This window comes from Mirounga angustirostris, unplaced genomic scaffold, assembly GCF_029215605.1.
Source record: "Mirounga angustirostris isolate CCGP_5_RB_7025 unplaced genomic scaffold, mMirAng1.0.hap1 SCAF_10, whole genome shotgun sequence".
NCBI classification, from domain to species: domain Eukaryota; kingdom Metazoa; phylum Chordata; class Mammalia; order Carnivora; family Phocidae; genus Mirounga; species Mirounga angustirostris.
Window position 1 is genome coordinate 13163507 of NW_026991718.1, and position 21039 is coordinate 13184545.

The window sequence follows — 21039 nt, forward strand, 5'->3', positions numbered from 1 at the left end:
CTTTCTTTATAGTTCTCCTTTTATTTCTAATGAGCAACCCACAGGGTATTTCATTTGCAGAACAACAGAGTATCAGAAGTTTTTTTAGTGATTACAATATGCCAAAGCAGGAAACATCTGAAAGCCAAATGAGGCTACATGACATATTCAAGATCATGCAAAGAGTCAGAACAAAATCTCAAATCTCCTAACTATTCTTTTAGTTCTTTAGTGGGTTTTGCCTCTTAGATTTTGTCAACTAAATTTGTATACTCTCTAAATCAGGAACCATGATACATATGTGCATATCCCACATAGTACTTGGCAAAGTGCTAGACAATTACTCAGTCTAAATACATACTTGATGATTATTAACATTCAAGTAGTCACAGAATGGGAATTACTAATAGTGTTCTGATGTCCATGCAGCACATCACAGGGCATTCATTATACAAGAAATCACAAGGTAACACATTAAAATATTCCCTTATATTGATTAGTGTTTTTGATGTCCACTTCTAGAAATTTTCCAAGCTTAGCATAGACTTTTACAGCACTATCTTAATGCTGACCATTTAGTCTCTGGTGCATTTTGGCTCCTAAGTGCAGCTCTTGCTAACAAAATAAAAGATAAAACTTCCTTTGGAACCATTTTATCATGGCTTAAAATGCTTTGAAATGTCTCTGTTCAAAGAGAAACTTTTGTTAATGTTGACAGTGTAGTTCCTTTGAAGACTCCACGTAAGGAAAATCTACGAGAAAAACTTTCAGTAGTTGAAAGGTGGACAGAGCCACAATTTTATGTGAACTATAATTACTGCTTTTTCCCTAAAAGAAAATGTAATGGTAGAGGGAAGGCCTAAGACATTTGAGACTTAAGTCTTTTACTAGAAAAATACTTTTTGCTAGAAAAGTTAAGATTATAGGAATCTTAAATGCATATTGCAATGTGAAAGAAACCAGTCTGCAAATACATAATATATGATTCCAACTATATGATATTTTGGAGAAGGCAAAACTAAATATAGTAAAAATATGAGTGATTCTCCGAATTTGGAGGGGGCAGGGGTGAAGAGAGACAAATAGGTGGAGCAGAGAGAATTTTTAGGGCAGTGAAAAGATTCTGTATTATACTGTAAAGGTGGATACGTGGCATCATGCATCTGACAAAACTCAAAACTGTACAACACAAAGAGTGAACTCCAGTGTAAACTGAACTTTAGGTAGTAATAATGTATCAAGGGGTGCCTGGGTGGCTCAGTTGGTTAAGTGTCCGTCTTCAGGTCAGGTCATGATCTCGGGGTCCTGGGATCAAGCCCCATATTGGGCTCCCTGCTCCGTGGAGAGTCTGCTTCTCCCTCTGCTCCTCCCCCTGCTCATGCTTTCTCTCTCTCTCAAATAAATAAAAAATTCTTTAAAAATAAATCAAAATGATAATGTATCAATACTGGTTCAACAATTGTAACATATGTACCACACCAATGCAAAATGTTAATAATCGAGAAAATTGGGGAGATGGAGGAACTCTGTACATTCTATTCCATTTTTCTGTAAATGCAAAACTACTCTAAGAATTAAGTTCTTAAAGTTAGTATTGTAAAAATGTTAATGGTTTATAAAACTATGCTTTCTCATTTTTTTTTAAAGATTTTATTTATTTATTTGACAGAGAGAGAGAGCGAGAGCAGGAACAGAAGCAGGGGGAGGGGGAGAGGGAGAAGCAGGCTTCCCGCCCAGCAGCGAACCCGATGTGGGGCTCAATCCTAGGACCCTGGGATCATGACCTGAGCAGAAGGCAGACACTTCACTGACTGAGCCACCCAGGTGCCCCATATGCTTTCTCATTTCTTAACAAGAGTTTTAATATAGCATGAGAACATTAAAATCTCTTCAGATAAACATATTTTCAGCTCTATACAACTAATAACATTGTATAGTGATGAATTGTTGGTGCTGTTACATTTTATTTCTTTGTATCCACCTCCAAACTTCTCTTTCTTTGTATAGAGCACCTTCAAAAATAATACCTAGCTCCAACTCCAACTCTGTGGCATTCTAATCAAAATACCTATACTTCAAGAAATTTCTATTCTGCCAGCAGGGATCTGGCTTTTGCTGTGTCTGAAGTAATAAACTGTTTGAATCCAAAAACAAAAAAGAAAAGAAAAGAAATTTCTTTTCTGTCAGAAAAATTTTTATTGTGAAGTAAGAGGTTGAAAAGACATGTGAATTAGTTTTTAGAGAAATAAATCAGTATATACGTCAAAATTACACACTGAGTTAATTTATATATTATTCTGCCACATGCAAATTAAAACTTTCTGTCAATAAGTTTGTAGTTTGTTATATCAAAAAAAGGAGATTTGAGATGTGCAGAGAAATTTTGTGAAAGTATATGAAATATTTGAGCAACATGCTACTAAAGTGACTAGAAAATGAAGTTCCAGCTCTAAGACTCTTAGCAGGCTATAAAAGAATTATTTGTTTGCCCCATTGCAAATAAGCAGCCTCCAAATTTTGATTATTGACACTAAGTCCACATATCCCAAGTCATCCTACTCATAAAGACCTTTGATGGCTAATAATTATGATGACAATAATGATGAGGACAATCCTTCCAAGTGTAGCATTGAGAATGGCAGTAGATTTGTGAGGTATTATTTTGTGAAGCAAACTTTAAAAGACAAGGAAAAAATAAATTTGTACAACATATATTTTTGCCTATAGCTGAAAGTACACATAAATAATTGTGTAAAGTTTTGTTGAAAATCAGTATTATCAAGAAAAAAAATAAGTGTGTAAATCAATTTAAGTAGGTGTTAGTCATAAAAGGCATTTCTAAAAGCATTGTGAGGAAAAAGTTGGGTTCTGCTTTGAAGCTGGTCTCAATACTGAGGAAGAGGATAAATAAGAAACAGCCAAAAACAAAAATATGCCAAAAAGCCCCATTGGATTTAGTTATATTTTCTTCTGCAAACAAACAAACAAAAAAGCTATAAACTTAGTAGATTTATCAATAAAAACATAAAACCAAACAAAAGAAATCATAAAATAAATGCTGTATTAATATTTGATATATAAGCAATAAGTCATTTTTAATACAAGACACTGATCAAATGCTTTAGAGACTGACTATAAAGAAGTTTCTAAGATGATGCCTATGTACAAGCTTAGGAAAGTGAAGGGATAGATAATATAGACAAGTATAATAAATGTTTTATAAGTGAATTTTAAAAGAATGCACTATTGTTATTCATAAGACATAAAATGTTCAAGTAGTTGATGGAAGCATTATAGAGGCTGTAGTTTAAGGATAGATAAGATTTAAATAGATATAAGAGGAGAGCACCTTAAGAGAGGAAAGACTATGAAAAAATAGAAAAATATTAGTTGGTAGAATATGAAGCATTAAAGAATAGTTAAGTTACAGGGAAGTTGTGGGGTGGTCATCTGAAAGGATAACATTATGGAGACTCAAAAGAATGGAAAAGGATGAATAGGTCAGAAAACTCCTCAGGAGAAGGAAGCAACAGGATTTGATAATGGGGGTGGGGCAGGCTGAGTGGCTCAGTCAGCTAAGTGTCTGACTCTTGATTTCAGCTCAGGTCATGATCTCAGGGTCATGGGATCAAGGCATCCATGGGGCTCTGCGCCAGCAGGGAGTCTGCTTAAGATTCTTTCTCTCCCTCTCCCTTGCCCTCTATCCCTCCACCCCCCACACACACCCCACTCACATGCACACTCACTGGCACTCTCTCTCTCTCTCTCAAAAAAAAAAAAAAGGATTTGATAACAGGGAATAAATGTCAGGTAGGAGAGTGAATGAAGACTGATAAGACTTTAGATATAGTGAGTTGAAGTTATTGACCCATAGCAATATGGAAATTAAAGCAGTATACTGTAACAGTTAAGACCTCTGGCCTTGAGGCAGACTGCCTGGGTTTGAAATCTGATTCTTTATGACCAAAGACAAGTTATTTAAATTCAAGTGTAAAAGAATGATGAAATAGTATCTTATTATGAAGTTATTTAAGGATTAAATGATTTAAAATAGATAAAGAACTTCGACTATCTCCTGACTTGAGGCACCTGGATGGTGCAGTTGGTTAAGTGACACTCTTGGTTTCAGCTCAGGTCATGGGCTCAGGTCATGATCTCAGGGTCATGAGATCACGCCCTGAGTAGGGCTCCACACTCAGAGTGGAGTCTGCTTAAGATTTCTCCCTCTGCCCCTACCCACATGTGCCTCTCTCTCTCTTTTGTGCGCACTCACGCACGTGCTCAAATAAATAAATCTTAAAAAAAAAAAAAAAAGGAGTATGTCCTGACTTACACTATGCATTTAATAAATATTAGGTTTTTTGAATTATTGTTATACAATTGAAATTTGAATTTAAGAAAGACATAATTTGGTACCAAAACCATAGATTTGATATGGTAGATGATCCCATGAAAATTGAAAAGGTTTCTAAGGAATATAAAACAGAAGGAAAGAGCAAAAGACCATGGACTAAACTTTGGAGTTTGCTTCTATCTCAGAATCAGAAAGTAAGAGAACTAGTATGGTCAGAGAAATAAGGGGTGGTGTATCAACACAAAGCAAAGGTTTCAAGGATAGAAGGCTGCTAGCAATCCAAAAAAACTTAAAAAAAAATGCAAACTGAAAAATTGTCAAAATCCTCAGTGACTCTTAAGAGTGTCCTTTCTGGGGGCGCCTGGGTGGCTCAGCATCTGACTTAGACTCATGTCATTACCTTGGGGTCCTGGGATCAAGCCCCGCGTCAGGCTCCCCTCTCAGCAGGGAGTCTGCTTCTCCCTCTGCCTGTCCCCCGTTCATGCTCTCTCGCTCTCTCTCTCTCTCAAATAAATGGATAAAATCTTAAAAAAAAAAAAAGAGTGTTCTTTCTGGTCAAAGGAAGCAGGGCACAGCAAAGAAAGATAAAGTCTCTGAAGAGAGAAGAAAGGGACGTGTATAAACATACAACTGGAAGCTTTCAAAAGAAATGAGTAGAAATTAAGCTACTGGATGTAGAGCAGTGAAATAAAGGAGAAATTGGAATGGCAATTAGCCAGGCAGCAGAATCAATCACAAAGATTTTTTAAGGAGACATATGGATAATGTGATTAAGCATGTTATGAAACTATATTTACTGAAATATAAATCTAAATGTTATGTTAAAGTAGTATTAAGAACATTTTTAAAGGGCGCCCGGGTGGCTCAGTCCTTAAGCGTCTGCCTTCGGCTCTGGTCATGATTCTAGGGTCCTGGGATTGAGCCTCGCATGGGGCTCGTCTCCCTCAGCAGGGAGAAACCTGCTTCTCCCTCTCCCACTCCCCCTGCTTGTGTTCCTGCTCTCGCTGTCTCTCTCTCTGTCAAATAAATACAATCTTAAAAAAAAAAAGAATATTTTTAAAGTTAAAAGTCAGAATTTCTAAAATTGCTTTAAAATTACCATAAATTTAGTCAAAATGTCAAATTCATTAAATGCATTTGACTTCAAGTTTCCATTTCTTTAGGATTAAAATGTTTTTCTCCTTTTAATCTTAATTTTTTAAAAAGATTTTATTTATTTGCAACAGAGAGAGAAACAAAAACACAAGCAGGGGGCAGGGCCAAAGGGAGAGGGAAAAGTAGACTCCCCTCTGAGCAGGGAGCCCAACTTGGCGCTGAATCCCAGGACCCTGAGACCATGGCCTGAGCCAAAGGCAGAGGCTTAACCGACTGAGCCACCCTGGTGCCCCTAAATCTTAAATTTTTAACATGTTGAAATTATAAATTACTGAATGTATTAAGTATTCTGTAAGAAGTATGGGTATAAAACTAACAACAACTAAAAATACTTCATATGCTTATTGATAATAACATATTATTCTTTCATGGAAACATATAGGGGAAAGGAATTGTTAACCATTGTTTCCTCCATTGAGGGAAATTGGATAGCGAAGTGGCAAAAAGGAGTGGGGGTACTTATATTCACTGTTTCTTTTTTTTCATCCTTTGCATTTTGTACCATGTCTAGATATTAACTTTTCAAAAATAAATAATGTTTTTAAAAATAAAGTTTAAAAGATTGTTTAAAGGGCAAATATAAAAGTAAAAAGGCAAAAATAAATAAAAATAATAGTTCTTTTCTACTAACACAAAAGTAAGTAAATATGAAATTTTGATTTATCATACTGACTTTATTTAGAAAGATCTTAAACGGGATCAGAGATAAGATACTGAATTTTGAGAAGTATTTTTATAACTTAGTTTTCAAGATTATACATCCATGTTTTACTTTATTTAACTGATTTTTCTCTTCAGTAAAATAAAAAGAGAAAAACATTTAGAATTCTGACAAGTTAATGTCTAAATTTCTGAAGAAAGATACATAGTTACTGTTCTAGATCCAAGCTTTGTCTTCACATATTTGGATCTAGGAGACATTGCAACAAAGAATAACAGAGACCTTTAAATTCCAAGAGGACAAATAGCTATATGCCTCAAGAAAAGTTTAATCAGAGCGATGCATTTAAGACATACTTACTCTTGTTGGCATTTTTCACTCTTGTTTTCAACTAACGTTTATTATGTCAAGCACCGAGGCACTGGGGATATGGTAATAAACAAAATAGGAAGTGCTTTTGCCCTCAAAGAGTTTAAAATCTAGTGGGAAAAGCAGACAATAAATAAAATAAGTAAGTAAAAGACACAGTATGTTGACAACAAAGTATTAAGGAGGAAAAGATAAAAGCAGGGAAGGGGCATATGAATGCTAGCAGGAAGAAAAAGTCACACTAACAAGGTGACATTTAAGTAAAGCTCAAGGAAGAGAGTACAGAGCAATCTATACAGATACCTTACAGACAAACATTTCAGGTAAAGCAAGTAAAAAAGTCCCTGAGGCAGGGATATTCCAAACGTATCCAAGAAACAGCGAAGTCAGTGTGCTTTCAGTAGAATGAACAAAGGGAAATAAGTAGAGAGGGCTTTAGAGATCATTGTCAGATCATTACACATAAAAGTAAGAATTTTTTTTCTCTGAGTAAGATGGAAAGCCTTTAGAAGGTTTTGAGCAGAGCTGTGATGTGTTATGGCATATTTTAAAGAATCATTCTGGCTAATGTGTTCAGAATAGACTGAAGGGCAGCAAGTACTAAAGCAGGGAGACCAATTAGGACTCTACTGCAATCATCCTGGCAAGAGAAGCTAATGCCAACAGGATTTGTTCATGTGTCAGCTACAGGTTATGAGAAAAAAAGAAGGGCCAAGGATTACTCCAAGATTTCTAAGCCAAGTAACTGAATGAATGGAGTGACCATTCACTGAAATGAAAAGCCCTGGATGAAGAGTTTGGGGGAAAATATCAGAAGCTCAGTTTGGGGCATGTTAAGTTTGAGACACTTATTAGACATCACAGTAGTGATGCTGAATAGACAGCTATAAATCAAGTTCAGGGAAGAAGTCCCAATACTTCCCTTTTTTAAAAAAGACTGATTTTATTTATTTATTTATTTATTTATTTATGAGAGAGAGCATGAGCGGGGGGGGGGGGGGCAGAGGGAGAGAATTTCAGGCAGACTCTGTGCTAAGCACAGAGCCCAACCTGGGGCTCAATCCCATGACCCAGACTGAGATCATGACCTGAGTGGAAACCCCAGAGTCAGTCACTCTGACTGAGTCATCCTGGAACCCCATCTGAATACTTCCATTTAAAAAAAATCACATGTACTCCAAAAATTTATAAAATTACAGAAACACTATAATCATAGAGACTTCAGATCATGAGTTTATTTTTTTGCTCATAGCCTGGATAGGTGGGATAGTTTAGTGACTATTTCTTCTGAATTTGCTGTTATAGCATGTGTCTGTGCTTTAAAAAACAAACAACAACAACAACAACAACAACAAAACACATGAAATAGGAATATCTGGCAAGGATAGTCTCAAACAATGGCATATTTTACAACCAAGTGAAGAAAATATGATTTGGAACCCTTATGACATGTTTGTATCCTAGTCCTCTCAACCCAAATATGTTTGGGGTACTCGTGTGTACTTTTTTTAGTAGTATACACTGTCACAAACTATTATATGCCTATGTAAGTGTGTGATGTCTGTTATTAAAAAAATTTCCCAAAATGATGGCAGACTACAAATATTTTTATGTGGCAATTTAGATGGAACTAAAGATCAACTTCACTACATATTTTGTTTTACATTTTGTTTAACTAAATAAGGTTAACTGGATATTAACTCAGGGTGTTTTTTTTATACTTCAGGTACTATCAACATAACTTTTTCAAGTTGATTTAATATAATGCTCTGCTTCTCTTCTCATGCTCACTGTTATGCCTCCATAAGCTTGTCACTTTAAACTGAGGTAGCACAGAGATTTATTCTAAGGTTAAATAAAAGCAAGTATTTTTTAAGTGGGTTTTCATCCTTTGAATATTTTTCTTCTGATCTGAAAGCATTCAACTTTTACATTTTAGGAACAAAGATGAAGAGAACAAGGTAGAAGAAGAATGGATTTCCATTTAAAATGTCTTCTACCATAGCCCCCAGTGCAGCCTCTCCAAACCTGGCTATAAAAACACAAAAACGTAAGAGCTAAAATGTTACCTCCCTCCTCTCCTCCAACTTCCTAATTCCAAAGACAAGAACTCACAGAATTGGTGGGAAGGGTAAGGTAATATCTGTTTGTGTGTGCATATATGTGTGTTTAGATAGGAAGTACTGGAGGAAGGGGTGCTTAAGTAATAACACTAGCAGGAGAGATTTTTGCATTTGAAGAGACGTAGTCTTCCCCCAATTTTTTACATAGGGGTTAGGAGTTTAAACTTACACATAGTTCAGAGTATGAAAGAACCAGCCGTTGTTGTAAGCTTTGTGAAACTAAATAAAGGAAATCTCATTTAAAATAGAGTCAGTGGGGGGCACCTGGGTGGCTCAGTTGGTTGAACGACTGCCTTTGGCTCAGGTCATGATCCCGGAGTCCTGGAATCGAGTCCCGCATTGGGCTCCCAACTTAGCAGGGAGTCTGCCTCTGACCCTCTTCACTCTCATGCTGTTTCTCTCTCTCTCACTCTCTAATAAATAAATAAAATCTTAAAAAAAAAAAAAAAGAGTCAGTGGGGTGCCTTGGTTAAGAGATCGACTGGGTTCCTGCTCAGGTCATGATTTCATGGGTTACAGGTCCAGCCCTGCAGCAGGGAGTCTGCTTGAGAGTCTCTCCTTCTGCCCTTCCCCCCATGTATCCTCTCCCCTCTGCCCCACTCTCTGTAAAATAAAGAAATCTTAAAAAAAAAAAAAAAAAAAAAGGAGTCAGGAGGCCAGAAGGGAAAGATCTTTTATGCCCTGTCCCTGGTTGTCAATTTTAGACCTCAACAGGAAGAACATATCTTGCATTCCCAATTGAGAGAAGTCTGTACTTTACTACCCCTGTAGGAGGAAGAAAGATTTTCTCCTTGCCTGGCAACAGCCCAGCCAAGAAGAGACAGCCACAACTTGCCAATGAAAAGCCACTACACTTTGAACTCCCCATAGTTCCAATGTACTTTTTGTTTATAATAGCCCCTCCCAACCCCTCTCTTTCCTCTATAAGTGTTTCTTACCTTTGTTCTCCCAACTTGCCTATAATTTTGCCATAGCATGCATATCTTGAATTGCAATTCTCCAAAAAATCATTTTGTTGTTAACAGTTTCTACATCATTTATTAAAGAAAGGATGGAAATATCTGTAAAAGGCTCCTAAATATTAGGAATAAGGCTAGAAGCACATACGTTTGCCCTTGAGAAATAGAACAGAATTCAATACTCATAAACAGAAACAGGGAATAGGGAAAAGGACGATGGTTTGTCCAGACAAATCTTGATTGTGATGAGATTTGCCTTGTATAAAGAAAAAAGTCTAAATCGGGCTTATAATAATAATAAAAAGAAAAAAGAGATAGATGAGGACCCTTGTAGAAAAAAAGTAAAAGGAACATCTTCAAAAGAGTCAAAGGAATAGGCATATTCCTGGAAATAATCTAATACACGATCCAAAAAAAATATTCAAGAAAAAGTCAACCATTCTAAATAATTATTAATTATTGAGTAGTTACTATGTATCAGCACATTGCTATTCATTATTGAGAAGTTACTATGTATCAGAGCTATTATAAATACATAACATATATTAGCTCATTTAAACTTCACAATGATCCCATGAGCTATTATTCACCTGTTTTTAGAAATGAGGACTTGCCCAAGGTCATAAGGTATTAAGAATTCAAAAAGGGGCACCTGGATGGATCAGGTCATGATCTCAGGGTCCTGGGATTGAGCCCCGCTTTAGGCTCCTTCCCACTCAGCAGGGAGTCTGCTTGTCCCTCTGCCCCTTCCCATGTTTGTGCTTGCTCTCAAATAAATGCAATCTTAAAAAAAAAAAAAAAAGAATTCAAAAAGACATAGGAATTATGAGCAGGTGTAGAAATTCATTCATTCATTCAATATTTTATGGTTACTTACAAAGGGCAGGTACTATTCTAGGCACTTGGGCTATATTAGTGGAGAGGAAAGAATCTTGCCTTCAAGGAACTTGCATTCATTCTAGCAAGGTGTTTATAGTGTTTGAGAAGGTGGTGAGTTCTGCAGGGGAGAAAGAAATCAGAGCAAGATATTGAAGTTGGAAAGTACAAGATTGGGGGGTGGTAATTAAAGAATACAGCTGAATTTAAGATATTTTTAGCTGTTTCAGAACCCTAGCTTGTAAAAGGATAATTTAATCCAGTCACATATGTTTTGTGAATTGATACATTTAGTCTTCCTCCTGTATTGTATGCTTTCTGTTTTTTAATGTTTTCTTGATGCCTCCTTCCCTTACTTTTTGTTACCTAGTCCATTTTATTGTTACTTCTCTGTATAGTGTTTTGAAAAATATTATTCTACTGATGGCTACATTTCAGTTATGTATATTCCACATTTCTTTACCAATCTCAAGCAGAGAAAATAAGTTCCATAAGGCAGTCTCTTTTACATGTCTTCTTCTGTATTCTATCTCTGTACTTAACACAATGGTAGTATTAAAATGTATCTGTTTTACGAGTGAATAAATTATTAGGTATTAACTACATGGTCATAATTCTGCTCTGGGGCCAAAGATAGACTCTGGGGAACAAAATAAAAATTATGAAGTGAATGCAGAGAAAAGTAGGAAAGAATTCTTCAGAGAGTGCCTCTATCCCAATCCTGACACTAATTTTGTGTTCTTAAAAACTTACCCATCCTCTTTGCACCTCTATTTTTCACTTGAAAAAATAAGGGAAGTGGATTAGAACAGTGGTTTGTTACCTTTTTATGAGTCACAGATCCTTTTGAGAAACCTATAAAGGGTATCACTCTTCTCCATAAAAGCTTCATACACATACATATCATGAAATATAATAAGTTGACGTGTTTAATGAATCATGAAAAGCTTTTAATGTATACATTGTAATATAATATGAAAATATCAATGAAAGATTTTATAACATTTAAAGGCAATTAGATAATTCACACACAAAACACACACACACACACACACACACAAAACCCTCTGCGTACTTCATAATAAATAAAGCTCAAAACTCTCAACCCAGGAGAAAGCATTTAACCAAAGTAAGAGACAAAAGATTTATAGATCTTGTGAAATGTTTTGAAATATTAAAGTCCAGTGTCTTCTTTTAAGTTCTCATAACATTTACTTCAGATAGGGATGAAGTTGTTTAAGCTTCGCTTTTTTTGACAAACCAATTCTGATTGGTCGACTGCATGTCTTAAGAGGTAGTACTCTTGAAATTCCATGTGAAAAATTACTACCTAAAATATAAGACAATAAAAGTGCATGAGGGAATAAAAATTACTTGTAGTTTCTAAGCTTAAAAAGTTTTACTTACTTATCATCATCATCTAGCAACATTTACTGAGTCACTGAGCTGAGTGCTTTAAATACATTAGTTTACTTTTCCTATCTCCATTTTTAAAATGTGAAAACCTCAGCATAAACAAAGTTAAGTAACTTTCCCACATAAAATAGCAACTAAATAAAATCGGCATTCCAGTCAGGCAGTTTGACTTAACAACAACAACAAAAGTCTACAGTTAACTTGGTGTTGTGGCTTTAAAAACCAAGTCATTTTTCTATTAGAAGCTAAAGAGTAGGCTATACTGTTAGTGATTTCATTTGGCTTCTAATAGAGATTATTATCAACAATAGTGCACAAATGCATTTCATCTATTATGTATTAATGGAGGGCTCTGATTTTGAAATTTTAATTTAACATCATACTATCATATTCAAAAAAGTTCAAAACATTTCATGGACAACAATCAGTTGACCAGACAGGTAGGATCAACTATTCTTGATAATGAAATACAAAAATATCCCTAATTTTCAGAGTGCTTTAAAAAAAAAAAATAGTGAAGTACATCTGTAAAGCTAAAAATGTATCAAGCTTTAAGCCAGCTTTAATGAATTAGTATGATCTTAATATAATAGCACATTTTACTAAAAATGGTGTAATCAACCTAATAATAATTCTGGCAAAAGATAAACAGCATGATTCCTACTAAGCTGAACCAAACAGAACCTGTGTGTCTACCTATGTAAACATTAATGAAACAAAATACAAAGTTTAACTATAGGTAAATAGGGAGAAAACAACTTACCACAAAAATAGCTATAAATCAGCTTATGATAATTTGTTCAACATTAAAAGTATAAAGTTAATTATAAAAATAAGAGAAAAAAGCATACTACTAGTTTTTTCAATTTTTAAAGAATAGGGGATTGTCCAAATAAAACAAAATTGTTGGATCATTTCTGATACACTAAATTTGTTTATAAATTAGATAATTTCAGCAATTTATGCTAAGTGGGCTTCTTCATTATGAGATTATTATTTCAGAACAAAGCCATGATTAGTCTATTTGATTACTTTTTCAAAGAATAGTTTTCCTCTTTCATGGTCTAATATGACAGATCCTTCTGGTAATTTTGCAGCGGGTAGGAAATCACCAAACCCATTTGTGTCAACAGCAGGCCCTTGCAAAGCATATGTCCTTAAACAGTCATCAAGTTGTGGCTATAAGGATACGCTTGTCTCCTTGGAATTCCTACCTTTTATAAATAAGTTGTGATCCCTTTTATTATTACTGCACACCAGATTAATTTATTGCTTTGTACTACTTAACAATTGCAAACATTCAAGCATACTACCAGAAATTATTCATTTTAAAAATCAGTGTCAACTAATTGAACTTAAATGCATTAAAAAAATCAGTATTTAAAAAAGGCATAAAATGTATTAGTAATCTTTCAGAAATAATACTAACTCAAATGTTTTCTACATCCTTGCAAGTCAAAATACAGTCCATAGCTAGCAGCATCTACATTTGCCAGGAGCTTGCTGGGAATCAGAATCTTAGGGCCTACCACACAAAAGGATCAGAATCACTGAACAGGACACCCAGGTGATTTGTATGCACATTAAAGTTGGGAAGTTTTGGTGCTAAATGATATATAAAGCACCTGGTGCACTGACTGGCTGGCATATTTCACACATTCAAAATAATTTCAAACTACTTGCATTTTCTACACCACAGAGAAGGGAGAGAGAGTCAGGATGCACTGGAGACATTACTGGTAGAAATTTAACTGGAGGAGCATGATGACAACTGGATAGGCATCGAAAACATTTCAGCATCGGGATGGAGCCAACCATTTCCCAATGCCTTTAAAATCACGCTGCATAAGCAGTCACCCACTCTACCTGGGCAGAATTAGTCCAGGTTTTCTAGCCCCGCTTTCCGCCATTTCCCAACTTTTTCCTTACACTATGGACTTTAACAAGTCTCAGAAAAATTACTCCATCTTTATGGACTTTGAATGTAAATCCAAGATGACTGTCTTAACATAGTACTAAATAATTTTGGCTGTCCATATTATTTTTCGTATTTCATGACCTTATTTTTCATATTTCACGACGAGGCTCTTTTTCTTGTGAGGGCACGATAGAGTATTATGGGCTCAGATATTCCTAACAAGTGTAACACTTCTTTTCCAGTTTGTGCACATACTTCAATTTTCCTCATATATCCATTCCGTTATTACAGGTATGACCATGATGACAATGTGAGTATGAGCTCCCTAGTCTTCCTCCTTTCTATCTCAAAATACATTCCTAAGCCCAATCCCTTCCTTTCTGTTTGTCCTAGAAGAAACAACCTGTATCCTTTCCAACCTAATTCTACCACTCAGCTTTGAGTCTCATAGAGTATTGTTCTCTCAATTATTCCCTTTATTCAGGGGAGAAGAGACTACCCAGGGGCTTTGACCTTCCGAGGAATGGGATTAATTTTTAAGATTATCTCACTGTAAACTAAGAAAAGAGAAACAGATACAGTTCCGAAGTGACTGAATAAAGGTATAGCGTCCTACTGATGATGAGAGGCCAGGAAAAATATTTTGAGAAACGATGCATGACTGAAGATGTTTTGGTAACTATATTTCACCTACATCATTACTCTTTCTGGATCTAGTCTTGTGGTGTAATACCAGCGATTTCTGACCATGAAATGAAGACTTAGTCATTTAGAAAACAGTTTCCTAATTTTAACCCTACCCCTACCTCGGTCCCATTGGTATTACAGGTTAAAATGGATATTAGACTTACTGTGTTTTATTCAGGTGTCATAGACCTTTTAGGCAAAGGATGAAGTTAGTTGTTCAACTTCTCTTTAGTTTTATTTTTTAGGACAAATCAAAAGTTTAAATGTCATAGTCGTAGATCATGTTAATATATCTAAGTGATAATAATTTTTTTAATTACTGAATAAAATATCCATAGAGAGAGCCCCATAATAAAGAATAGAGAACATAGATAATAAATATGCAATTGGGGATAACATCTCATCAATGAAAATCCAACTTAGATAAATGCCTTTTTTGGTTTTGCCAATTAATGTTACACACATTACATGTATTTATTAGACCCAAAACAAAACAAAACAAAACAAAAACCTGTCTTCATCACATAGTTATTGCAATGCATCACTGTAAATACTGAAGCACAGTTTTGTAGAGCACGTTTCCCAGTAACATTCTAAAGGGCATTTTAATTTTTAGCTGATTTTTAACTTTTGGAATTTGCATCAGTAAGCTATTGATGGTTACAGAAGTGATCGATCTTTGTATTTATCTTCTAACAACCTGAGGATATTCTCCTCGTGCTAAAAATACAAAATGCAATAATCATCTTGGAAGTTATTCTAGAAAATAACCAGAAATCTTACCTCCCTTCAGTAAATGATTAAATTTTTCCTCAAGCTCATCAGAGAAAGAAGCAGGCCTTTTAGGTGAAGGTGTTTTACAGTCTGCGAATAAAAATCAGTATGTTACAGCAAAAAGTAACTTCTACATAAAATGTTAATACTATAAACAAATTACTTTCTCGAAAATATTTCCTCCTGTTGGCTTCTAATATTTAGATAAATGAAGCAGGACTCATCAAGGCTCCTTCTAAAAATTTCATCACTTTGTGACCTTCAACCTCAGGATATCATTTAATGTTTGATCAGCCTTTCATGGGAAAATAATGTGCATCAGTAAACACTGTCTTACTTTTTACCTCTCTCTCCTTTTTTCAAAAAATTATATATTTGGCCTACACAGAAAAGAAGCAGCATTTTTTTTTTTTTATCATGAGAAAAAGGCATTTTAAAACTAACTTCATACCTTCCTTGGAACTAGAATAAAATTCTTCTTCCAGGGTTCTTAGACAGCTATATTCATTTGGAACTTCCTGTTCTCCATGATCGGGTACTGTTTTCCATTTAAATAAACTCTGGTGTCTTTTAGGCATATTAGGACATGTTATAGCATCACAGAGCAAAGAAGACTCACATATTTTGTTGACTGTAACCATTTCCAAATCTTTTTTTGTCTCCGTTTTTACCTCCTCAATATCACTATTTTCTCTAAAGTAATCTTCTTGCCCATTGTTTGTTTCCACAGCGCTTAGAATTTTGCTTTCCTTAGTGATTTCATGAAACATATGAAGTTCTTCAAGTACTAAATCAAATTTACTCTTCATCTCAAAATCGTTCACTGTTGTCTGAGCTTGTGTTGATAAACACTCAGCAGTTAAGTCCTGAAAACATTCATTGTTCCCTAGACTCAAATCAGTTTCAAACTGATGATTAACACATTCTGTAGAATCATTCTTCGGATGAAAATGCTTTGAATTGGCCAACTCACTGTCTTGCAAAACACTCTCATATTCATTTCTGTCAGCTACATTATTTTGATTAACATATTTAATTTCTTCCACATTTACTTTTTTATTCATTAATGAAACTGGTTGCATAGGAAACATGCCATCCACTGAATAAAAATTACTTTTCTCTTCCTTTTCTATCTTAGTATCTTTGTTAACTTGGCAACTGTTTGTTAAACTTTGCGCTGTGACTTCTACTTCCGCCTTCAAAATTGAGTCGTGTTTTTTTCCTTTGACTGCATTTAGCAAGCTCCCAACATTTAACACTTCAGTTAGAGTCCTAGGATTGGTTTGTTCACTATGTTTTAAGTTGTGGTTTGTTGGTATGGCCTGTTGCCTAATATTGAAGAAATCTTCAAATACGCACTTAAAATTAAAGCTACTGATCTTAGTATGCTCCTGTTTTCTTTCAGTATCTAAATCTTGGTTGTACATATTTATTTCATAAAATTTTTCATTAATGTATCTATGGTTGTTCTGTATAAATGGAGAACCAGATTTAACATGTGTTTTAACAGCGTTAGGACTACAGTGAGCCCAATTTTCCTCATTTATGAATTGTCCAGGACAACTCTTATTCTTGTAAATTTCTTTTGTCAAAGAAATTTCATCCACATCATCAAAATCCATTAAAAGAGGAATTTTTTCGTATGTTTCAAAAATTGGAAACGGTTTGTTTTTAGTTGTCAGATGGAAGGAATTGATGTTTTTTTCCTTAGACTTTTCAAAAACTTGATCAATTTTAAATAACTTTCTTTTTTCTAACATAGGTTTCATATCTTCTAGTAGTCTTGAAAAAGTTAAAATCCTTACGAGCTTTACAGTATGATTTTCCTCTATAATATTTTTTGAATAATGCAAATGCGCTATCCATTTGACAATGCATCTCTCCTCTAATTTAGAATCATTTTCAACTCCCGTTAAAGAGTCAAACTTACTGAGCAAAGAAGCCATGTTGTTTTTCAATACGCTATTTAGAGGTTCTGAAACACTGCTTTGTAAATATATGCTTAACATAGTCTTTCTATTGACATCCGTATTCTTAATTATTAGATTTTGAAGATCAATTTGCTTTTTATCCTTGAAAATTTCACACCAGGTTAAAATATTATCATCTTTTTGATTTTCTGAAGTATTTTCATGAAAAGAAAAAATCGCCATAATGAAACTTCCAAAAACATTGCTTAAATGCAAGTCTTTTTGTGTAGTACAGTATCTTAACTCTAGCATATTATTGTTTTCTCCTTTACCATTTAACCAAAAAAAAATTTTTAAAGCCTTTCGGCTACCAAGTGTTCCTATCATGAGAGGTTTTGACTGTTTTTCATGTGTATTCCTGGCTTTTGTATAGTGATAATCTTTGCTTAAAACATCTATTTCTAATAATTGTGGAAAATTCCATTTTTCTCCAGTTTTCTTAATATTTTCACTTTGAGTCTTGTAATTATCCATAATCCAACAACTTTCCCTCTTTTTTGCCAAAACCTGTCTAATGTTACAGTCCTGGCTTTGAGATTTTTCTAATCTGGTAAATATGTAAATGTCCAGGCATGTTTCTACTTCTCCCAAGTTTGCATTCCCTAGTATTATAGTGAAATTCTTTTCAGACTCTGTTACATCAGTTATGATACTACTGTGGTTGTAGTAGTTTAAACTGATCGAGTCTTTTCTTCTCACACAAATATTTTGGTTGCTGAGTGGCTGGTGGTTACTTTCATAGCACGCAGAAAAAATATTTTCCGCATCGGCATCCACAGTGTTTTTATCATCCTGTAACTTTTGCTTCTTAACATCAGGCCTATTTTGGGACCAGTAAATGTTTGTGAAATCCCTAACATATGCCTCGTTTTTGTCATTCTTTTTCTTCGCTATTTCCTTTAAATAGACAGAGGACATTTTGCTATTTAAATCAGTTGGAAACTCAGGGATACTTATTGTGCTGCCATCTCTAAAATAGCTGGGTTTGGCCATTTCTATGCTGGGCAGGTTTTGAGATTTTGATATATTTGGTGTAGATGTTGAAATGTTATTTTCTTTTTTATTTGATGGCATAACGCTGTCAGCTTTACATCTGTTCTTAATATCGCGAACTGTTGATTTGGTTTCCTTGCAAAACGTAACATCCAAAAATAAGTATTCTCTCTGTTTTACATAACTGTCGTCTTCCTGAATGTTGTCTCTCCCTTGGACGAAACACTGTCTTCCACCCGCGTTTTTAACTCCGCGTAGGTCGTGGAGAGAGGCGTTGGGCAGAAGCGAACCGACCTCCACTTCAGCTCTGTCACCGCAGGGCACACCGAAAACCTCTTTGTCATACAGCCCTGCTTCGCAAGACCTTCCGGAAGCCCTCCAACCAGAATCAAAACTTTGTGAGGGGAAAGGCTGCAAACAACTGTTCATCTCAGATTTGCCGTTCGGGCATCTCAGACGGCCTATCTGCTCCCCACTGACTGGCTTCTCCACACACGAGTCTGCGGAGTGATCCAAAATCACATCAGTTGAAACAAGGAGCGTCCTGAAGGGTCGGGGCGACAACTGCCAGGCTTTTTCCACCTCGGACAAGCGAGGCACCAAAGGAAGCCTCCACTCGGCCTCAAAGGCACTGCCAGGTTCCTTCAGACGGGGCCGCTTACTGCCGGGCGGTTGGGAATCAGGGTCCTCGGGAGGCGGTAAAGAGGACCTGACCTCGGCACCCCGCGCCGTGGAGTGCGCGAGCGACATGACAGCGAACTGAGGTGATCTGTCCGAGGTTCCTGTCGGGCTGGTTTTTAGTAGGCTGCGGGTGGCTCCGCCTCACCCCCACCCCTCAAGCCCCGGTCACGCCCCTGACACGCCCCCTGAGGCTGGTTTAGGCCCCGGTCTCAAGGAGAGCCCCGCCCCGGCCCCGCCCCAGCCCCGCCCCAGCCATCCGGCCCTGCCCGCCCCCACTCTATCTTAGGCCCGCGAGCTCGGGTGGACTCTCTCTCGCTCAGAGTAAAACGCGCCCGGGGCCGTTACGTTGTCTATTTTTAGCGCCTCTTGCTGGTGCCTGGACTATAGCGGCTCTAAATATTTTCTTCCCTCTGGTAGAATTAAGGGAAAAGTCAGAATCTCTCTCTGCCTCCCTCTCTCTCTGAGAACAGAAACAACTTTGTTTTTAAAATTCGAAAATTCTGTTTACCTCAGAAGCGGCTTCTCCACAGTTGCTCTAGAGCATCTTCTCCAGGGTAGTTTTGCGAGCACCGGACCAAACCGCTCTGTGTCAGGAGTCACTTCTAAAACGCTCTTAATCATACCGGTGGCCTTTAAAATCAGACTTCCACCTCACTAATAAGGTGTGTTTAGGGGAAAGAAGGCACTGGTATTTAACAATCTGAGTATTTTAGGGGAAAAAATGTGTGGAAATAATTATCCAGATAATTACTAATCTTCACTTTAAAACAGTAGAAAGATCGTTTTCGTATGTGCCGTGGGATTTCCTTCCCGAATATTATGGAATAAAATAACTTAAAGATAAAAATTATATTTCAACTATTCCAGTTATTATAAGCATAAATAATGACACAGTTCCGACTCCTACCTAATAAATTGTGTGGACGTTATTTTTCTTTTTCCTCTGTCTTGAGAATATTTATTATTTCAAGTCAGTTCTGATTTTTTTGTCAATTCCATAAGAAGAACATGATTTTCAAAATGCTTATTTTATTAAGAAACGTGTGATTACTGTTCAGTCATCAAAAACCTCAATCCCCTTGATGATTGTTTCAAAGTTGGTCAGTTTTACGTTCCCTGGTTAAAACTATAAGAACCACAATAATGTGCAAGAGGGGTACTAATTTTAGAACCCATGGGAGCATATATGGCAAGATACGACTAGCATGCCTCTTTACATAATAAGATGCTCATCAGCCTCCTGTCTGGTAAATGCTCTTAGATATATTGTGATTTCAATTCTGGGTATTTGCTATTACTTTGGCTTGTAAATTCCTCCAGAGAAATGTTTGCTTGAATCTGTAGAAAGCCTTGCATTAGAAGCGCTTCATCAACACTAACAATAAGAACGTGGCAGCTGTTCAAATTATACATCAGTGAGTTCTCAAAGTGCTACTTCTGTGTATCTTGAATCCCATTCCTTTTTTTACCTCAGACTTTCCACAATTCTACATCCCATACTAATGCAATCTGTTCTGTGCTTGTGATCAGCCCGTAAGGACTGACTTGCTTAGCTAACTAACAGTGCACTAACGAAGTACCAGGAACAAGCTATCCTTTCTTTCTTTCTTTTTCTCTTTCTTTCTTTCTTTCTTTCTTTCTTTAAGTAAACTCTATCCCCAATGTGGGGCTCAAGCTCATGACCCCAAGACCAAGAGCTGCGTGTTCCACCAAGTCAGGGAGGTACCCCAAGAACAACCTTTCTATTAAATGCCATAGCTTTGTGATTCTAGATTGATCTGTAACTTGGTGTTTGTTCCTTCATCTTACTAGTTTTCCAGAAACATACTCTTTTTTAGATCTCCATCACACCATTATTTAAAAACTATGGATTCTTTAAGGACTAGAATTCAAATGAAACCCAGAAGTATTAAATTTAATTCAACAGTTGTTCGAGAACTAGGTCTAAGACCCTGTTAGGTGTACAGAAATGTACAGGGTTTGTTGGGGGTTTTTTCCTATCCCAAAGAAACTTCTAGCAATGAAGACAGAAAAAAGAAGTCTTTTTTTGCACGTACTTATTTAAACATTGCACTAATGACCACTGTCATTTCAATCAATGCCTGTTGAAACTATTATGTGTTT

The 21039-nt window shown here is 36.0% G+C and overlaps 1 protein-coding gene across 1 annotated transcript; it reads right to left on the reverse strand.

Annotated features, from left to right (window-relative positions):
• Positions 1-11588: 11588 nt before the first annotated feature.
• On the reverse strand, positions 11589-18984 carry RAD51AP2 (RAD51 associated protein 2). Its single transcript, XM_045883711.2, has 3 exons — positions 15723-18984; positions 15281-15361; positions 11589-11806 (listed from the first exon to the last, which is right to left on the reverse strand). Exons 1-3 carry the CDS (start codon positions 18982-18984, stop codon positions 11688-11690), a joined length of 3462 nt encoding a protein of 1153 aa, XP_045739667.1. The 3' UTR covers positions 11589-11687.
• Between the last annotated feature and the right edge of the window lie 2055 nt (positions 18985-21039).

Coding starts and splice junctions, on each gene's coding strand:
- RAD51AP2 (XM_045883711.2), bottom strand. CDS start 18,984: ATGTCGCTCGCGCACTCCACGGCGCGGGGTGCCGAGGTCAGGTCCTCT. Junction 15,362..15,722: donor TTATTCTAGTTCCAAGGAAG/GTATGAAGTTAG, acceptor TTTTATTCGCAG/ACTGTAAAACACCTTCACCT. Junction 11,807..15,280: donor TAATCATTTACTGAAGGGAG/GTAAGATTTCTG, acceptor CTTATATTTTAG/GTAGTAATTTTTCACATGGA.